Consider the following 20672-nt stretch of genomic DNA (forward strand, 5'->3'; position numbering starts at 1 on the left):
AATATGATCAGTTGATGAGAAAGTAAGCCATTTTTGCTACTTTCTCAATCATCAATAGCCTGTAGTCACACCATGCAGCCCATATATGTTTTGATTTCCAAGACATTATAAGGTTTGTATCATTCACAACTAAAGTTGACAAATAACTCTAAATCTAGCATGTAGGACTTGTTTCAAATGATCACTTATAGCAATATATAGCAACTTCATATGAACGCAGTCAATCTGTAATGGGAAAAATATCCTTTCTATTTTATTCAGCTAAGTTCAACTATATTCATCTTACTATAAAATCAGATCAAATAAAAGAATGGCATGGGAAGCATATCTTGTCAGCTAAATGAACAAGCCTACAGCCTATGGCATGGAGCCAGATAATGTAGGTCTACAGTAGGCCAACACATATTCTCTTCTTTGGAAATACATTCTTTTCATATCATAATGTTTCTTTAGATCTGACTAAAATAAATCATGGATTTGTTGTGATGGTGTATATTAAATTGATTTATTATCCCTTTTTAAAATGTAGATGTTGAGGCACGCAGCAGCGCTTGTATGGCTAGAGGCCTGAAGATGGTAAGCCTGTTTAAGTTCATTGCTGTGAGACCAGCAGTCTTTTGCATGGCAATAACCATGTGACAAAAATGAATGAGGCTGCCACAGCCCTGTGCACGGCCCCCATGTTGCAAGGATTTGTACACAATTCCTGGAAGCTAAAAATGTCCCAATCCTTCCATGGTCTGTATACTCACCAGACAGGTCACCCATTGAGCATGGGATGCTTCTGGATCGACGTGGTATAACAGTGGGGACCCAGTTCCGCCAATGGTCCAGAAACTTCACACCAACCATTGAAGAAGAGTGGGACAACATTTCACAGGCCAAATCCAACAGCCTGATCAACTCTATGCAAAGGAGATGTGTCACGCTGCATGAGGCAAATGGTGGTCACACAGATACTGACCTGGTTTTCTGATCAACACCCCTACCTTTTTTTATTTTACTTAAGTTATCTGTGGCCAACAGATACATATCTGTATTCCCAGTCATGTGAAATCCATAGATTCATGCCTAATGAATTTATTTAAATGGACTGATTTCCTTTTATTAACTGTAACTTAGTAAAATGTTTGAAATTGCTGCATGTTGCGTTTATGTTATTGTTCAGTATATTTACAATTATATCAGGTAATATGCAGTCCACAAGAAACCGCAGGAGATAATTGATCATTTAAGATACTAATTGCATAAACAAGGTAACAGGATAATAGTACAGCAATAAAGAATAACACTTCTATATCTTATGATTATTACCATAATCGTTCCATTACTGACTTAGGTGATCTTAAAATCACCAATGTGAAAAAGAACACTAAAGTGGTTGTTTAGAAATGTCAATTCTGGCTGAGGCGGGATTCGAACTGTGCACCTTTGGGTCCACTCTTCCCCTTCCTCAAACACAGTGAAACATCAATTTTCTTGTTTTTCAGCTATCATAAAACATATTTATTAATAAACAGTTATATTATGAAGAAGAACCTTTTTCAATTTTCCTCCTTTTTTCCTAATTGCTCCAAGGTCGCTGTTGATAATGACAGACTGGTCATGACCCCACTCTCCGAGGGTGTCTCAGGGGGAGTCGGGATACGCAAAAAAATGTATCTCAAATTCACACATGTATAATACACACTTGTGCATGTGTGAAATAGAACAAATATAAGCACCCACCAAATTATTTTTGCAAGGTCACCAACTCAAGGCTGTGAGCTCAAGGCTACATGACGACATGATCAAAACAAAATATCACTGGGCACAATGCTCATCCCTGTGGCGCACCTCCACCTCTCCCCCTGAGACTCGAGTCATCAGCTACTGTTGGTGACCAACAAAGCTATACAAGGACAAGGTCACCAACTCATGGCTGTGCGCTCAAGGCTATATGATATGACTATAAAATCACGGACCTCTCCCCCAGGGTCTGAGACTGGTGGCAGTCCCCTCCGGAAACTATGTGGGGGTAGAATTCGGCGGGGAACTCTAGCAGGAGCCTGTCAATCAGACAAAGGCGGCCCATCAGGGCCTGCCAGTTATTGGCCTCCGTCTGGGGCCCCAGGATGCAGTTCAGGACAAAGTCCACCCCGCCAATACCGATGGACCCTGGGAGAAAGGTAGAGATGTTTACAATGAGTAGTCAGTTGGGTCTTTTTTAAATTTGTAAACTGTTAAGACATGAGTTACAGTCACGTACAGTGCCTTGCAAAAGTATTCATTTCCTTGGTGTTTTTCCTATTTTGTTGCATTACAACCTGTAATTTAAATAGATTTTTATTTGGATTTAATGTGAAATAGAAAAAAAATACTTACTAAAAAAACAAACAACAACTGAAAAGTGGTGCGTGCATATGTATTCACCCCCCTTTGCTATGAAGCCCCTAAAGACCCCTAAGAAGTCACATAATTAGTTAAATTGTCACGTTCTGACCTTTATTTCCTTTGTTTTGTATTTATTTAGTATTGTCAGGGCGTGAGGTGGGTGGGCAGTCTGTTTGTTTTTCTATGTTTTGGGGTATTTCTATGTTTCGGCCTAGTATGGTTCTCAATCAGAGGCAGGTGTCATTAGTTGTCTCTGATTGAGAATCATACTTAGGTAGCCTGGGTTGCACTGTTTGTTTGTGGGTGATTGTCTATGTTGATGGCTTGTTTCAGCGCAGCTCACATTAGCTTCATGGTTGTTATTTTGTTTACTGTTTTTGTATAGTGTTTCAGTGTTCCGTTCTTTCTTTAATTAAACATTCAACATGAACACATCACGCTGCATATTGGTCCTCCGATCCTTCTCGCCTCTCCTCTTCAGATGAAGAGGAGGACGACCGTGACAAAAATAAAGTTCACCTGTGTGCAATCTAAGTGTCACATGATCTGTCACATGATCTCAGTATGTATACACCTGTTCTGAAAGGCCTCAGTCTGCAACACCACTAAGCAAGGGGCACCACCAAGCAAGCGGCAAGAAGACCAAGGAGCTCTCCAAACAGGTCAAGGACAAAGTTGTGGAGAAGTACAGATCAGGGTTGGGTTATAAAAAATTATCCGAAACTTTGAATATCCCACAGAGCACCATTAAATCCATGATTAAAAAATGGAAAGTATATGTCATATAAACTTGGAGACTGACCAAAACTTACAGACCAGGCAAGGAGGGCATTAATCAGGGAGGCAACAAAGAGACCAAAGATAACCCTGAAGGAGCTGAAAAGAGATTTGAGTATCTGTCCATAGGACCACTTTAAGCCATACACTCCACACTGTTGGGCTTTACGGAAGAGTGGCCAGAAAAAGCCATTGCTTTTAAGAAAATAATCAGCAAACACGCCAAAAGGCATGTGGGGGATTCCCCAAACATATGGAAGAAGGTCCTCTGGTCAGATGAGACTCAAATTTAGCTTTTTGGCCATCAAGGAAAACGTTATTTCTGGCACAAACCCAACACCACTCACCACCCCGAGAATACCATCCCCACAGTGAAGCATGGTGGTGGCAGCATCATACTGTGAGGATGTTTTTAATTGGCAGGGTCTGGGAAACTGGTCAGAATTTGAGGAATGATGGATGGCACTAAATACAGGGAAATTCTGAAACCTGCTTCAGTCTTCCAGAGATTTGAGACTGGGACAGAGGTTCACCTTTCAGCAGGATAATGACCCTAAGCATACTGCTGAAGCCACACTCAAATGGTTTAAGGGGATACATTTAAATGTCTTGGAATGGCCTAGTCAAAGCCCATACCTCAATCCAATTGAGAATCTGTGGTATGACTTAAAGATTGCTGTACACCAGCGGAACCCATCCAACTTGAAGGAGCTGGAGCAGTTTTACCTTGAAGAATGGGCAAAAATCCCAGTGGCTAGATGTGTCAAGCTTGTAGAAACATACCCCAAGAGACTTTCAGCTGTAATTGCTGCAATTTCACCCCCACAAAGTATTGACTTTGGGGGGGTGAATAGTTATGCATGCTCAAGTTGGATTTTTTGGGGTCTTATTTCTTGTTTGTTTCACTGTAAAAAATATTTTACATCTTCAAAGTGGTAGGCATGTTGTGTAAATCAAATGATACAAACCCCTCAAAATCTATTTTAATTCCAGGATGTAAGGCAACAAAATAGGAAAAATGCCAAGGTGGTTGAATACTTTCGCAAACCACTGTACATCAATTTGAGTAATATGGGGAGAGATGGTGCTATTTCCGCTGAACACTCAGCGAGGATAAATGGGATTTGTAGTTCTTACCTGCTTTGAGGATCTCTCGGCCCACGGCCAGCTCTCCTACCTGGGCTTTACACAGCTCCAGTAGTGTTGACACTGACAGCTGGCTGGTACGACTGGACATGACACAGAGAAACAACACTCAAAATGTATTTATGTCCATGCTAGACTGCTAATGCTTTTCATTAATTGTGATTTTTTTTTTTTTTACAGTTTGAACAGACGACGTAAACATATCTGACCAGCGAGATTGTAGTTCTGTGTTAACATAGACTACAAATTGTGCAATTGAGACATTGAAATGAGACATGGGGAATGTAATCTGTTAATTCATGTACTATCAACCTAATGAATACAGTATTATATCACAAGAAAAGGTGGTCATGTTTGAGTCAGTTCTTGAAGATGTATATCAGACAAATTCTAATCTGGACCTCAAAGCCAGTTCCACTGCTGATTTTCATTCGTCCCCTCTAATCAATGATTGATTTAGAGCTGGGACACCCGGTGGGTGCAATGAATTATAAGGTAGAACAGAAAAGAAGCTCTGGACCTCCTGGCTCCTATTTGAATACTCCTGATATACAGTACATCATACAGTATGATCAGTGGGGAGATCTAACAAGTGCATGTCATATTTTGTATTCCCCAACAGAGGGCACTAGCTACTAGCAGTTGCAGTGAACCCCTGACAGGCTCGCATATCTATCCCACTCGTTAGTTTGAGACGGACTTTACCTGTTGGCGTCGGCACATTTGACAAGGATAGTCTCCACCACGGGCCGGAGCAGCTGCTGCAGCCGTGAGCGCTCAGACGCCGAGTGGCAGGGCGTGTACACCAGCATGGCCCGCAAGGTTTTCTACAGAAAGAGGACAAGAGACCAGGGTTCACCTTTACAACTCAAACATAAAGTACCAATATTGTTACTGTGTGTCCAGTGTGTGGAAAGTTAAAAAGGAGATATGGTGATGTGTAGTGAAAAGCTTCATCACAAAATATTAGATGGGCTGATCAAACTAATGGCTGAGAACTTACTATCAAGCGAATTTAGTAGAGTCATTGAGAGTCATTGAGAAACAGAAGACCTCTTGGAGCGCCCTAACATAACACTGTGGTTCGGTGGTGGGAGGAATTGTACTTTTGACCACGCCGAGTTACGACCCTGTCTATTCCTGTGACAATATGGCTGCCTGGGCATGACCTCAAGGCCATTAGAGAGGCCTCTGTGGCCTTGGCAGGAGGTGGAGACTTGGTGGTGCTCCGCCCCAGCCTGACTCCCAGAGAGAGAGAAGAGGCGTGGGAACTGGTGACTGATAGAGAGTTACATTTACATTTAAGTCATTTAGCAGACGCTCTTATCCAGAGCGACTTACAAATTGGAGTTGCACTGGAACGCTGCCCAGAGACAGATTCAAAGTTCTTTCTCACTCTCCCTCTGCCAGGCAGGCAAGGTTACTCCTTCCTCCCCCTCATGCTTCCCTCCCTCTAACTACTTTGTCCCACTCACTCTTTCATGCTCACACACACAATGCACACTATCTCTCCCTGTCAACCCCATTTGCTCCAAGCTTCCCAGTCTACTCCACTCCCTCTCAACCCCCATTACTCCATGCTCCCGAGTCGACTCCACTCTTAGGAGACAGATAATATCAATAAACAAGTGTTTACTTCCAATAGTGAGGGCCACATCACATGGTACGAAAAGGTAAGAAAATAAGTTATTGAAATGGTGGCTCTGCTGTTTTCACTTGCTACAAGGTCCCAGGTAGTGCACACGCAGCTAACTGTTTTTGCCCCACCCCCGCTGATGCAGGCTCTGTTACAGCCTCAAACAAATGGGAGTAACTTTTCAAAGCAGCAACAATTTAGGTGATCTGGCCCTCTTAATCTAGAACATTGCCACATTGGTATTCTTTGTCCACCCGCCATCACCACCATCCCTTCTTTGTCTTGAAAGAAGAATACAGTAAACACCAAAGTCTGTCTGCTTAAACACTATGGAAAACCCCCAAGAGGACAGAACTTTTTGTTTTTACATAACTGCTGCTCTGCTGAAGCAAAGTGCTTTGGGGAAATGTTGATTGTCCAGAGGGCCTGCATTTTTTAAAACACGCACCAAGAACTAGATCCCGTGGGTCTAGGTTGGTAGAGCATAGCGCTTGCAACGCCAGGTTGTGGGCTCAATTCCCACAAGGGATAAGTTTTAAAAGTATGAAAATGTATGCACTCACTACAGTAGTCTGCTAAATGACAAATACTTTAAAAAACTATTGTTGAAAGAGACCAAGTAAATAAATAGCGAGAAAGACCTTTTTTTCTCGCTCAGTCTGTCCCTGGAGAATCCCTGCTGGTTTGACTCTGTTCACACTTCCTGGATGTTCAGTGGACTTTAGAGCTAACCAGACTACCTTGTTGTTGAAGTGAACTTCAGCACAATTCAAGAGATAACTTTCATCAATATTGCGGGGAGGGAGAAGGGCCAAAGTTTGAACACAGAGATCAGGTAGTGCAAATCAGCTAATCAAGTGAAGATATATTTGATATATGGTCCTCTCACTTATCAGGAACACGTATGAATATCAAAAGGCCCAGTCCAGAAACAACCACTAGATGGATCTACAACCATATTTCTTAGACATATCCAATTCTTTCCTTTGATCAAATTACAGAAGTTAGTTTGATTTTCTATCGTTTAATACATGGGGTCTCAATCCCAAGATTAGCTGTCATCGTGGCATCCTAATAAAGATAAACTTTTGGGAATCACTGGGCTCGGAGTTGTTTCTGGATGGGGCCTAAGACTTTAAAGGGTTCACAATGCTTTCCTGACAGCTGGAGTATAGTACAGTTATAGAATTACACAGTAAAACTTGATTCTTAGTTTCACAGGATCTGTGGGGGTACAGTAATATTAAAGAGTCTCACCAGTGCGGCCACGTAGACCTTGTAGACAGGGTCAGCACACACCATGGAGAGGACGCTGCAGCATGACTCCAACACCACATCACCTGACACCTCTGTACGGCCCGCCCCGGCCCCCGGGCAGGCGTGCTCGCCATTGGCCAGGAGGAGCGCGCCACTGACGTCGTGCAACAGCCGCCGCAGGGCCATCTCCCGGATGTTCCAGTTCCTGGAGAACAGGCAGCCCACCAACTCCATGCCAAACACCTGGAGAGGAGGACTCATTCATTCATACTCATTCATATATCCTTATGTACATATTCTTTATCCCCTTACACTGTGTATAAGACAGTAGTTTTGGAATTGTTAGTTAGATTACTTGTTGGTTATCACTGCAGTGTCGGAACTAGAAGCACAAGCATTTCGCTACACTCGCATTAACATCTGCTAACCATGTGTATGTGACAAATACAATTTGATTTGATTTGATTTGATTTGACACACAAAATTATAACTACGAACGGAATATGGCACTAATCTGATAGAGACATCAACTACATGTAAACCCTCTTGGTATGCAAAGGGATGAAGACATTTGGTTTTGTTTGCCTAGTGTAATGGAACAATTCAAAATGGAATGGAATAGTCACAAAATGCAAGCTCAAATGGTAAATAAAGTATTTGAAAGTATTGTACATATGTGTTTGATCCAGGTCTGGTCGACATTATTAGAACCCACATCTATCTTTCCACCCCTCTCACCTTGATCCAGGGCTCGGCCAGTTCTTTGTAGGTCTGGGGGACCTGCTGGACCCCGAATTGGGGCAGGGTGAAGTCCCCATCCTGGGACGATGAACAGCCTCTGGAGTCCCCTCGCTCTGGCACGATGATGACGCCTGGGGATGACCCACCGCTGCAGCGTTCTCAATAGAGACAGAGGAGGGGTCATGGCTGCCGAGAAAGATGCCAAAGTCAGCCAGGTTTTAGCAACTTTTGGGGGACTTTTAAACATGGTGGCAGTAGAGTCAAGGTTTGAATTGGTATTTGAGTATTAGCATTTTCATGTTTTGAGCAACTGATATTACAAATAGCCATGGTCAAGAATATGCTGATACAGGCACGGTTAGGAATATAGTTATACAAACCGGATGAAATGGGGGGAATTTAGTCAAAGGAGAGGACGGTAAAATTCCCTTTCAGCAGGCACCAAACTGGCACCAAACTGGCACCAAACTAGTGAAAAAATCTGAATCCCTTCTTTCGAAACTCTGTCCTACCTGTTGGATTGTCACAAGGGTAATGTAACATTGCGGATCATTATCATAATGGCGGTTGGACATTTTTCAGCGAAAAACAACTGGTTAGGGTTTCAGTGCAGGGAGGAAGCGGAGGGGGTAACACAGACCCTTTCTGATTGTATTCATGGCTTGAGGGGGAAAAACAACAAGAACTGGGCTTCTATCATTTCATTCCCAGGCAGACGCTCAAAACAAGGGCTGGTGTCTGGCTGTCTAGCTCATCTAACCGAGCCGCAGAGGATTCAGCTCACGACAAACCTACGAGTGCACACACAAACGCAGACGCGCACACTCGCGTATAAACACACACACACTCACACACAGAGCCCGGGCACCAGCATAGGCCCTAGGTAAGCCCTGCTGAGCATTCTGTGGTACTTAAAGGTCAAAGATATGATTGAGGATAGTGTATTTAGCATACATGCATGTACTTATGGTACAGCCTGAGCCCATTCAGTGGTATGCAATATTATATATTTCTTGTTAACAAACTATAGTTTTGGCCAGTCCATTAGGACATCTACTTCGTGCATGACACAAGTAATTTTTCCAACAATTACTTCACTTATAATTCACTGTATCACAATTCCAGTGGTCAGGAAGTTTACATACACTAAATTGACTGTGCCTTTAAACAGCTTGGAAAAGTCCAGAAAATTATGTCATGGCTTTAGAAGCTTCTGTCTGATAGGCAAATTGATAAAATTTGAGTCAATTGGAGGTGTACCTGTGGATGTATTTCAAGGCCTACCTTCAAACTCAGTGCCTCTTTGCTTAACATCATTGGAAAATCAAAATAAAACAGCCAAGAACTCAGAAAAATAATTGTAGACCTCCACAAGTCTGGTTCATCCTTGGGAGCAATTTCCAAACGGCTGAAGGTACCATGTTCAACTGTACAAACAATAGTACGCAAGTATAAACACCATGGGACCACGCAGCCATCATACCGCTCAGGAAGGAACGCGTTCTGTCTACTAGAGATGAACGTACTTTGGTGTGAAAAGCACAAATCAATCCCAGAACAACAACAAAGGACCTTGTGAAGATGCTGAAGAAGAAGGGTACAAAAGTATCTATAGCCACAGTAAAACAAGTCCTATATCGACATAACCTAAAAGGCCACTCAACACTGCTCCAAAACCGCCATAAAAAGCCAGACTGCGGTTTGCAACTGCACATGGGGACAAAGATTGTAATTTTTGGAGAAATGTCCTCTGGTCTGATGAAACAAAAATAGAACTGTTTGGCCATAATGCCATCATAATGTTTGGAGGAAAAAGGGGGAGGCTTGCAAGCCAAAGAACACCATCCCATCCTTAAAGCATGGGGGTGGCAGGATCACGTTGTGGGGGTGCTTTGCTGCAGGAGGGACTGGTGTACTTCACAAAATAGATGGCATCATGAGGTAGGAAAATTATGGGGATATATTGAAGCAACATCTCAAGACATCAGTCAGGAAGTTAAAGCTTTCGCAAATGGATCTTCCAAATAGACAATGACACCAAGCATACTTCCAAAGTTGTGGCAAAATGGCTTAAGGACAACAAAGTCAAGGTATTGGAGTTGTCATCACAAAGCTCTGACCTCAATCCTATAGAAAATTTGTGTGGCAGATCTGAAAAAGCGTGTGCGAGCAAGGAGGCCTACAAACCTGACTCAGTTACACCATTTCTGTCAGGAGGAATGGGCCAAAATTCACCCAACTTATTGTGGGAAGGTTGTGGAAGGCTACCAAAAAATTTGACCCGAGTTAAACAATTTAAAAGCAACGCTACCAAATACGATTTGAGTGTATGTAAACTTCTGAAAGAAATAAAAGCTGAAATAAATCATTCTCTCTACTATTATTCTGACATTTCACATTCTTAAAATAAAGTGGTGATCCTAACTGACCTAAGACAGGGCATTTTTACTAGGATTAAATGTCAGGAATTGTGAAAAACTTTAAATTTAACTTTAAATATGTTTTACTAAGGTGTATGTAAACTTCAGACTTCAACTGTATATAATGTAACTGTATATAATGTTTTACAGTGGCTGGCTACATGTCCCAGGAGTGGTGGTTTAGGTGGCAATTGCTCGGCCTCTAACCACAAGGCACTACAGATGATAGTGCGTATGGCCCAGTACATCACAGGGGCTAAGCTGCCTGCCATCCAGGACGTCTACACCAGGCGGTGCCCTACAAATGGTCAAAGACCCCAGCCACCACAGTCATAAATCAAATCAAATCAAATTTAACAGTCATAGGACAAAAAGGCTTCTCAACAGTTTTTACACCCAAGCCATAAGACTCCTGAACAGGTAATCAAATGGCTACCTGGACTATTTGCCTGCCATCAAGGACGTCCGCCCCCCGCAAACCCTCTTTTTTACACTGCTGCTACTCTCTGTTTATCGTATACGCATCATCACTATAACTATACACTCATGTACATACTTCCTAAATTGGGCCGACCAACCACTGCTCCCGCACATTGGCTCACTGGGCTATCTGCATTGTTGCATTGTGTCCCACCACCCGCCTACCCCTTTTAAAATACTGCTACTCTGTTCATCATATATGCATAGTCACTTTAACCATATCTACGTACATGTACATACTACCTCAATCAGCCTGACTAACCGGTGTCTGTATGTAGCCTTGCTACTGTTATAGCCTCTCTACTGTATATAGCCTGCCTTTTTACTGTTGTTTTATTTCTTTACCTACCTATTTTTCACCTAATACCTTTTTTGCACTATTGGTTAGAGCCTGTAAGTAAGCATTTCACTGTGACTGTATTCAGGTCTACTACACCTGTTGTATTCAGCATTTCACTGTAAGGTCTACCTACACCTGTTGTATTCACACCTGAATTTCACTGTAAGGTCTACCTACACCTGTTGTATTCAGCATTTCACTGTAAGGTCTACCTACACCTGTTGTATTCAGCATTTCACTGTAAGGTCTACCTACACCTGTTGTATTCAGCATTTCACTGTAAGGTCTACCTACACCTGTTGTATTCAGCATTTCACTGTAAGGTCTACCTACACCTGTTGTATTCAGCATTTCACTGTAAGGTCTACCTACACCTGTTGTATTCAGCATTTCACTGTAAGGTCTACCTACACCTGTTGTATTCAGCATTTCACTGTAAGGTCTACCTACACCTGTTGTATTCAGCATTTCACTGTAAGGTCTACCTACACCTGTTGTATTCAGCATTTCACTGTAAGGTCTACCTACACCTGTTGTATTCAGCATTTCACTGTAAGGTCTACTACACCTGTTGTATTCAGCATTTCACTGTAAGGTCTACCTACACCTGTTGTTGTATTCAGCATTTCACTTTCACTGTATTCAATTTCACTGTAAGGTCTACCTACACCTGTTGTATTCAGCATTTCACTGTAAGGTCTACCTACACCTGTTGTATTCAGCATTTCACTGTAAGGTCTACCTACACCTGTTGTATTCAGCATTTCACTGTAAGGTCTACCTACACCTGTTGTATTCAGCATTTCACTGTAAGGTCTACCTACACCTGTTTTATTCAGCATTTCACTGTAAGGTCTACCTACACCTGTTGTATTCGCACACGTGACAAATAAACTTTGATTTGATTTGTGTCTTTCTTCACTTGGCTATAATGATTGAGAATTAAGATGTCTCTAATTGTGGTGTGGGGGTCTAATTTGGGGCCTGATTCCTGAATCCCTACCCTGGGCTCAGTTGTTGGCTTTTATTAGATGTTACTGGATGGCCGCCGTTTTGCAAGCTCCGATACAACTTTGCTATTTTGTGAAATGTATCCGCTATTATTTTTTTCCAACTGACAAGTACTGTTGAACACCATAGTACCCTCCAAGCTTATCATTAAGATAAGGGGGGGCCCTGGGTCTGAACCCCACCTTGTGCAACTGGGTCCTGGACTTCCCGATGGGCCCACTGGTGAAATAATGGTTAAATAAAAAAATGCAAAAATAAAATAAGAGAAACAACAGTTCATCAAGACATGAAGGTCAGTCAATCTGGAAAATTTCAGGAACTTTTAACGTTTCTTCAAGAGCAGTTATAAAAACAATGAAGAGTATGATGAAACGGGCTCTCATGAGGACCGCCACAGGAATGGAAGACCCAGAGTTACATCTCCTGCAGAGGAGAAGTTCATTAGAGTTACCAGACGTAGAAAGAGCACCCTTAAAAAATGCTTCACAGAGTTCAAGTAACAGACACATCTCAACATCAACAGTTCAGAGGAGACTGCGTGAATCAGGACTTTTTTTATTTCACTTTTATTTAACCAGGTAGGCCAGTTGAGAACAAATTCTCATTGACAACTGCGACCTGGCCAAGATAAAGCAAAGCAGTGCGACAAAAACAACAACAGAGTTACACATAAACAAACGTACAGTCAATAACACAAAAGAAAAGAAAAATAGAAAAACCAATGTACAGTGTGTGAAAATGTAGAAGAGTAGGGGAGGTAGGCAATAAATAGGCCCTAGAGGCAAAATAATTACAATTTAGCATTAATACTGGAGTGATATATGTGCAGATGATGATGTGCAAGTAGAGATACTGGGGCGCAAAATAGCAAGAGGGTTAGTAATAATATGGGGATGAGGTAGTTTGTTGTGCTATTTACATATAGGGTGTGTACAGGTACAGTGATTGGTAAGCTGCTCTGACAGCTGATGCTTAAAGTTAGAGAGGGGGATATAAGACTCCAGCTTCAGAGATGTTTGCTATTTGTTCTAGTGATTAGCAGCAGAGAACTGTAAGGAAAGGCGGCCAAAGGAAGGAGTTGGCGTTGGGGATGACCAGTGCAATATGCCTGCTGGAGCGCATGCTACGGGTGGGTGTTGCTATGGTGACCAGTGAGCTGAGATAAAGCGGGGCTTTACCTTGCAAAAACGTATAGATAACCCAGCCAGTGGGTTTGGCAACGGATAAGTAGTGAGGGCCAGCCAATGAGAGCATACAGGTCACAGTGGTGGGTAGTATATGGGACTTTGGTGACAAAACGGATGGCTCTGTGATAGCCTCCAACACTCTACTCAGCAAACTGGATGTAGTCTATTTTGTAAATGACATTGCCGAAATCAAGGATTGGTAGGATAGTCAATTTCACAAGGGTATGTTTGGCGGCATGAGTGAGGGAGGCTTTGTTGTCGAATAGCATTTAAAAGCAGTTGGAGGCTACGGAACGAGTGTTGTATGGCGTTGAAGCTCGTTTGGTGGTATGTTAACACAGTGTCCAGAGAAGGGCCAGATGTATACAGAATGGTGTCGTCTGCGTAGAGGTGGATCAGATAATCACCAGCAGCAAGAGCGACATTGTTGCTGCAGGGGATGCTGAGATGTAGGGGTAGCCAGGTGGAATGCATGGCCAGCCGTGGAAAAATTATTCTTGAAATAATCGATTATCATTATTATTATGATTTATTGGTTGTGACAGTATTTCCTAGCCTCAGTGAAGTGGGCAGCTGGGAGGAGGTGCTCTTATTCTCCAGTGTCACAAAACCTTTTTGGAATTAGCGCTACAGGAATCGAATTTCTGTTTGAAAAAGCTAGCCATAGTTTTCCTAACTGACTGAGTATATTGGTTCCTGACTTCCCTGAAAAGTTGCATATTGTGGGGGCTATTCGAGGCTAATGCAGAACGCCACAGGATGTTTTTGTGCTGGTCAATGGCAGTCAAGTCTGGGCTGAACCAAGGGCTATATCCGTTCTTAGTTCTACATTTTTCGGAAGGGCATTCTTATTTAAGATGGAGAGGAAAGCACTTTTAAAGAGCAGCCAGGCATCCTCTACTGACGGGATGAGGTCAATATCCTTCCAGGATACCGGGCCAGGTCGATTAGAAAGGCCTGCTCCTGAAGTGTTTTAGGGAGCGTTTGACAGTGATAAGGGGTGGTCGTTTGACCGCGGATCCATTACGCATGCAGGCAATGAGGCAGTGATCGCTGAGATCCTGGTTGAAGACAGCAGAGGTGTATTTGGAGGGCAAGATGGTCAGGATGATATCTGAGAGGGTGCCCATGTTTACGGATTTAGGGTTGTACCTGGTAGGTTGTGTGAGATTGAGAGCATCTATCTTAGATTGTAAGACAGCAGGGTGTTATGCATGTCCCAGTTTAGGTCACCTAACAGTACGAACTCTGAAGATAGATGGGGGGAGATCAATTCACATATGGTGTCCAGGGCACAGCTGGGAGATGAAGGGGGTCTATAACATGCGGCAATGGTGAGAGACTTGTTTCTGGTTTTAAAAGTAGAAGCTCGAATGGATAGTATGACAGAACTCTGCAGCTATCTCTGCAGTAGATTGCAACTCCGCCCCCTTTAGCAGTTCTATCTTGTCGGAAAATGTTATAGTTAGTGATGGAAATTTCTGGATTTTGGTGGCCAGCCAGGATTCAGACACTGCAAGGACATCCGGACACAGCAATTCAGACAGCTAGCAGGTTGGGGATAGTAGGCTAGCAGATGGGCCTTAGGGGACGAAGCAGGGAGAGCCTGTTGTAACCCCCTGGACGGTTACGTAGGCAGACCAGTCATGATGGATCGACGGGGCTCCGTGTCGGCAGCAAGCAAATTTATGGTCAAATTTCACGCAGAGAAGCCACTACTAAGGGACACCAATGAGAAGATGAGACCTGCTTGGGCCACGAAACACGAGCAATGGACATTAGACCAGTGGAAATTTGTCCTTTCGCCTGATGAGTCCAAATTTGAGATTTGTGTCTTTGTGAGAAGCAGAGTAGGTGAACGGTTGATCTCTGCATGTGTAGTTCCACAGTGAAACATGGAGGAGGAGGTATGATGGTGCTTTTCTGGTGATACTGTCTGTGGTTTAATTATAATTTAAGGAACACTTAACCAGATTGGCTACCACAGCATTCTGCAGCGATACGTCATCCCATCTGGTTTGCTTTTAGTGGGACTATCATCTGTTTTTCAACAGGACAATGACCTAACACACCTCCAGGCTGTGTAAGGGCTATTTGATCAAAAATGAGAGTGATGGAGTGCTCGTCAGATGACCTGGCCTCCACAATCACCCGATCCTCAACCCAGTGAGATGGTTTGGGATGATTTGGACCGCAGAGTGAAGGAAAATCAGCCAACAAGTGCTCAGTATATGTGGTAACTCTTTCAAGACTGTTGGAAAAGCATTCCAGGTGAAGCTGGTTGAGAGAATACCAGAGTGTGCAAAGCTGTCATCGAGGCAAAAGGGTTAGCTACTTTGAAGAATATAAAATATATTTCGATTTGTTTAACACTTTTCAGTTAGTACATGATTCAATGTGTTATTTCATAGTTTTGATGTCTTCACTATTATTATACATTGTAGAAAATAGTCAAAATAAAGAAAAACCCTTGAATGAGTAGGAGTGTCCAAACTTTTGACTGGTGCTGTACATTCGGAGGCTGCTTTCTGGCAGCCAACGATTTTAATTCTGCGTCATTATGACATGTTATGCCCAACTTCCATAAACACGTCTCCTTCGCCACTAGGGGCAATAAAGTTAAAGCTTAGGACTCTGGGTCTGAACACCTCCCTCTGCAACTGGATCCTGGACTTCCTGACGGGCCAGCCCCCGGTGGTGAGGGTAGGCAGAACCTCAACATGGGGGCACAGAGGGTTGTGTGCGTAAGGCTCCACTCCGTTGACGTATTGTACGTGTGTGCGTTCACGTGGGTGGAATCACTATTTGTTTCAGCGGACTCTTTTCGTTTCGTTCCATCCAGAGGAAGTCAGCCTTGTGTAGTGTACAGTATATCCACTAGTGGGCTTGGGAGCCAGAGTAGCTCACCAAACAAGAAGGGCTGAGGCTCTTCTTGACACGGAAAAGTATTCAGGCCCCTTGACTTTTTCAACATTTTGTTACGTTACAGGTGTATTCTAAAATGGATTAAATCAATATTTTCCTCCTCAATCTACACACAATACCCCAATGACAAAGTGAAAAAAGGTTTTTGAAAATGTTTGCAAATTTGTTAAACACCAAAACGGAAATAATATTTTACATAAGTATTCAGACCCTTTGCTATGAGACTCGAAATTGAGCTCAAGTGCATTCTGTCTCCATTGATCATCCTTGAGATGTTTCTACAACTTGATTGGTGTCCACCTGTGGTAAATTCAATTGATGAGACATGATTTGGAAAGGCACACAAGTTTCTATATAAGGTCCCATAGTTGACAGTGCATGTCAGAGCAAAAACCAAGCCATGAGTTATCAGCTGATGTACGAAGGGCTATATAAATAAATTTGATTGGATTTGATTTGATTTGAGTTCGAAGGAATTGTCTGTAGAGCTTTGAGACAGGATTGTGTCGAGCCACAGATCTGGGGAAGGACACCAGAACTTTTCTGCGACATTGAAGGTCCCCAAGAACACAGTGGCCTCCATCATTCTTAAATGGAAGAAGTTTAGAACCACTAAGACTCTTCCTAAAGCAAAACTGAGCATTCTTTTGAGAAGGGCCTTGGTCAGGGAGGTGACCAAGAACCCGATGGTCACTTTGACAGAGCTCCAGAGTTCCTCTGTGGAGATGGGAGAATCTTCTAGAAGGACAACCATCTCTGCAGCACTCCACCAATCAGGCCTTTATGGTAGAGTGACCAGACGGAAACCACTCCTCAGTAAAAGGCGCATGACGGCCCGATTGGAATTTGCCGAAAGGCACCTAAAGACTCTGAGACCATGTGAAACAAGATTCTCTGGTCTGATGAAACCAAGATTGAACACTTTGGCTTGAATGCTAAGTGTCACATCTGGAGGAACCTGGCACCATCCCTATGGTGAAGCATAGTGATGCGTCATGCTGTGGGGATGTTTTTCAGCGGCGGGGACTTGTCGACTAGTCAGGATCGAGGGAAAGAGGAACGGAGCAAAGTCCAGAGTGATCCTTGAGGAAAACCTGCTCCAAAGTGTTCAGGACCTCAGATTGGGTGTGAATGTTCACCTTCCAACAGGACAACGACACTAAGCACACAGCCAAGACAACGCAGGAGTGGCTTTGGGACAAGTCTCTGCATGTCCTTGAGTGGCCCAGTCAGAGCCTAGACCCAATCAAACATCTCTGGAGAGACCTGAAAATAGCTGTGCAGCGACGGTCCCCATCCAACCTGACAGAGCTTGAGAGGATTTGCAGAGAAGAGTGGGAGAAACTCCCCAAAAATAAGTGTGCCAAGCTTGTAGCATCATACCCAAGAAGACTGGAGGCAGCAATCGCTGCCAAAGGTGCTTCAACAAAGTACAGAGTAAAGGGTCTGAATACTTATGTAAATGTGATATTTAAGCTTTTTATTTTTTTATGCTTTACGACACTACTCTATAGCCACAAAATAAAACATGCCCTTGAATGAGTAAGTGTGTCCAAATTTGACTGATACTGTATGTTCTATTCTTCTGGTTGATTATTTCATGTTGTGACTTACACACTTGGTTTTGCGGTTTTTCTTTTACACTTTACAAATCACAATAAAGATGACAATAATCTACAATGACAGTCACTTTTTGGGAGGCTAGACCGTCAAGACATTGACCTAACCTTGTGTTATGTGTAGTGGCCTTAAAATGGGGACTTTTCTGCTATGGTACATGGGTGAGAATGGCTGTCCAGCTGTAGACAACAAGGCTAGACCTTCGAGACATTAACCTCATCTACATAACAAGGTTGTACATGGTCATGTGTAGTGTCCTTTCAATGGAGACCTTAGTGCATGGGTGAGTGTCCAGCTGTAGACATTAAGAGCAGACCCCCAAAACATTAACCTCATCTAGACAGCTCATGTACAAAGCAGTACAAGTTTTCTGAGTGACTGATTCAAAACAGTAATATTTTCTGCCACAAGTAAAAATAACTAGACAAATACATTTGCAGACCTTTTAGATATTTATTTACCATCACAAGAGGAAATGTACAAAAAAATGTGATAAAAGGGGAAATAAGAGAAAAAACACAAAAGTAAATACCAGCAACATGTGAATGAGGATGAAAAAACGGGAGATGTTGATCAGCAGGACTAGACACCGTCCATGGTGTCGTAGACAGACTTTACTGGACACTGCTGCTGTTTCTGGAACTCCTGTTGATGTTTCTTCAAGTCATCCACCTGCTGCATCATGTCAGTGTCTGAAAGACCCTCAGCTGTCTTCCTCTTCCTACCACTAGAGCTGGGTCGGGGAGATGGGGCGGAGGTTGATGGAGTTGCAGGGCAGAGAGCAAGGGTGCGCCTGGACGGTGGGATGGGTGTTGGTGAGAAGGGCCTGGGTGTAGGGTAGAGGGGCCTGAGAGGTGATGAACCAGGTTGGGGAGATGATGAATAAAGGGGCGATGAACAATCCGGTAGATTGGCCCTCAGGGCTCAGCTCTGTCTCTGGACTGTCCAACACACCACCACCCTCCAACACCTACAAGCAGATGGTGAATACATTAGAATACTGTGCAAGAAATCTTAAAACATCTCCATTGGCTCCTTTGAGTTAAAATGTTTACCCAAAATAGATGATTTCATAAACTTCTCAATCTAATTAGCGCACACCACAGTGCCTGTGTCAGATGTTTGAACTTGCCCTGCTAATCATTATGATAACAACACAGGCACTGAATATTTTCACAATTTCTCCCATCCAGAAAAGAGCTCATTTTACATGTTCTAACTAGGTCTGCTAAACATAAGATCCCAAAGACACACACTGTACAAATACACTTGGATGTATGACGAGTACATACCGTATCGGCATATTGGTGTCTGTCTGACGATATTTCACGTGAACACCGAGCCAATCCTGTTGTCTGACAAACGGTGGGACACACACACCAGTGGCAACCCCACTCCTCATCTCCTTCACCCTTTTCAGAACATACTGGCTCCAAATATTTTTCAATGCTTCTTTGACGTCAGTATTGGTGTTCAAATTTCGTGAAATCTCCCTCCAACTGTCGTCTTTTGCATGCTTGTCCAAATACAACCCCATCGAAGGGTAGTAAAGGTTCTCTTATTGTCTCACCAGCTTGCACAGACGCTCCTCAAAACTGGACAGACATAATTACGCTTAGAAAATCTTTGAAAAAAGCACAAAAAAGGAAGCTTGAGAAGAATAGAGTAGAAGCAAAGTAGAAGAATGTTCATTGGTTCTGAGTTTATACTAGAAATGATACTGGGAAATATGTGATGTAGACACAGGGGCAGGACTTCACTTAGTACTGCCCCTCAGTCATCGCAAGGAGTGATGTGTCGGGTCTCAATTTCCAGGTAGAAAAAAACTGTGTCAAATGACGAAGCGTATAACAAGGAGCCACCCCTTTTGTGATGGAAAACGACATTGCAACACTGCACTACGCTCCGTCTGTTATGCAGGTGAATGAGGACCCAAAAGCGACTTGGCGAAAACAGAGTCTTTATTCCAATAAAGGAAATATGCAATACTCCTAGACAAATCGGAGCGGTAAACAAAGCATAAAAAACAATTCCACTCGTAATGACGAGGACAGACTGGAGACTCGACCATAAACTGTAGGTTGCCTCGGGAAGGCACTGACCGTAGCAGACTCAGACACCTGCTCACCACGCAGCATCTGAGGGAAACACGACACGACAGGGCGAGACAAAGACACAGCACGGTGAACAATATACAAGGATCCGACAGGACAGAAACGGAAGACAAGGGGAGAAATAGGGACTCTAATCAGAGGGCAAGATACGGAACAGGTGTGAAAAGATTAGATGATTGATAGGGGAATAGGAACAGCAGGGAGCGGGAACGGAACGATAGAGAGAAGAGAGAGAGGGAGGGAGAGAGAAAAAAGGGAACGAACCTAATAAGACCAGCAGGGGGAAAACGAACAGAAGGGAAAGCAAAATGACAAGACAATATAAGACAAAACATGACAGTACCCCCCCCACTCACCGAGCGCCTCCTGGCGCTCTCGAGGAGGAACACTGGCGGCAACGGAGGAAATCATAGATCACAAACGGTCCAGCACGTCCCGAGAAAGAACCCAACTCCTCTCCTCAGGACCGTAACGGAAAACGAAAAAAAGGGAAACTAGGGTACTACTCTAAAAAACAAATGAGACACGGGTAGAGAACTGAAAGCTTTAGAGCAAACAGGACCAAACAGGCCAGGAGAGTAACAACTAGGGACAGACTGAGACACAGCAAGGGCAGGAACAAGAACAGGAGAGATGCGATGGCAG

The 20672-nt window shown here is 43.3% G+C and overlaps 1 protein-coding gene and 1 long non-coding RNA gene across 2 annotated transcripts; both read right to left on the minus strand.

Annotated features, from left to right (window-relative positions):
- Positions 1 to 1218: 1218 nt before the first annotated feature.
- LOC124027306 (mitogen-activated protein kinase kinase kinase 1-like) lies at positions 1219 to 6668 on the minus strand. The gene is made up of 4 exons (XM_046339767.1): positions 6574 to 6668; positions 5002 to 5123; positions 4288 to 4379; positions 1219 to 2157 (listed from the first exon to the last, which is right to left on the minus strand). Exons 2-4 carry the CDS (start codon positions 5106 to 5108, stop codon positions 1949 to 1951), a joined length of 408 nt encoding a protein of 135 aa, XP_046195723.1. The 5' UTR covers positions 5109 to 5123; positions 6574 to 6668; the 3' UTR covers positions 1219 to 1948.
- An 11684-nt stretch (positions 6669 to 18352) lies between these two features.
- Positions 18353 to 19935, minus strand: LOC124027304. Its single transcript, XR_006837389.1, has 2 exons — positions 19206 to 19935; positions 18353 to 18883 (listed from the first exon to the last, which is right to left on the minus strand). It is a non-coding gene; the product is annotated as an uncharacterized LOC124027304 (long non-coding RNA).
- Between the last annotated feature and the right edge of the window lie 737 nt (positions 19936 to 20672).

Source organism: Oncorhynchus gorbuscha, unplaced genomic scaffold (genome assembly GCF_021184085.1).
Source record: "Oncorhynchus gorbuscha isolate QuinsamMale2020 ecotype Even-year unplaced genomic scaffold, OgorEven_v1.0 Un_scaffold_3083, whole genome shotgun sequence".
Lineage (NCBI taxonomy): Eukaryota > Metazoa > Chordata > Actinopteri > Salmoniformes > Salmonidae > Oncorhynchus > Oncorhynchus gorbuscha.

What these genes read in the sequence shown, in the direction of transcription:
- LOC124027306 (XM_046339767.1), bottom strand. Translation starts at nt 5,108, where the DNA reads ATGCTGGTGTACACGCCCTGCCACTCGGCGTCTGAGCGCTCACGGCTG. An exon ending in AAATGTGCCGACGCCAACAG is followed by an intron (nt 4,380 to 5,001) that starts GTAAAGTCCGTC and finishes TGTCATGTCCAG; the next exon opens with TCGTACCAGCCAGCTGTCAG. An exon ending in CCGAGAGATCCTCAAAGCAG is followed by an intron (nt 2,158 to 4,287) that starts GTAAGAACTACA and finishes CCTTTCTCCCAG; the next exon opens with GGTCCATCGGTATTGGCGGG.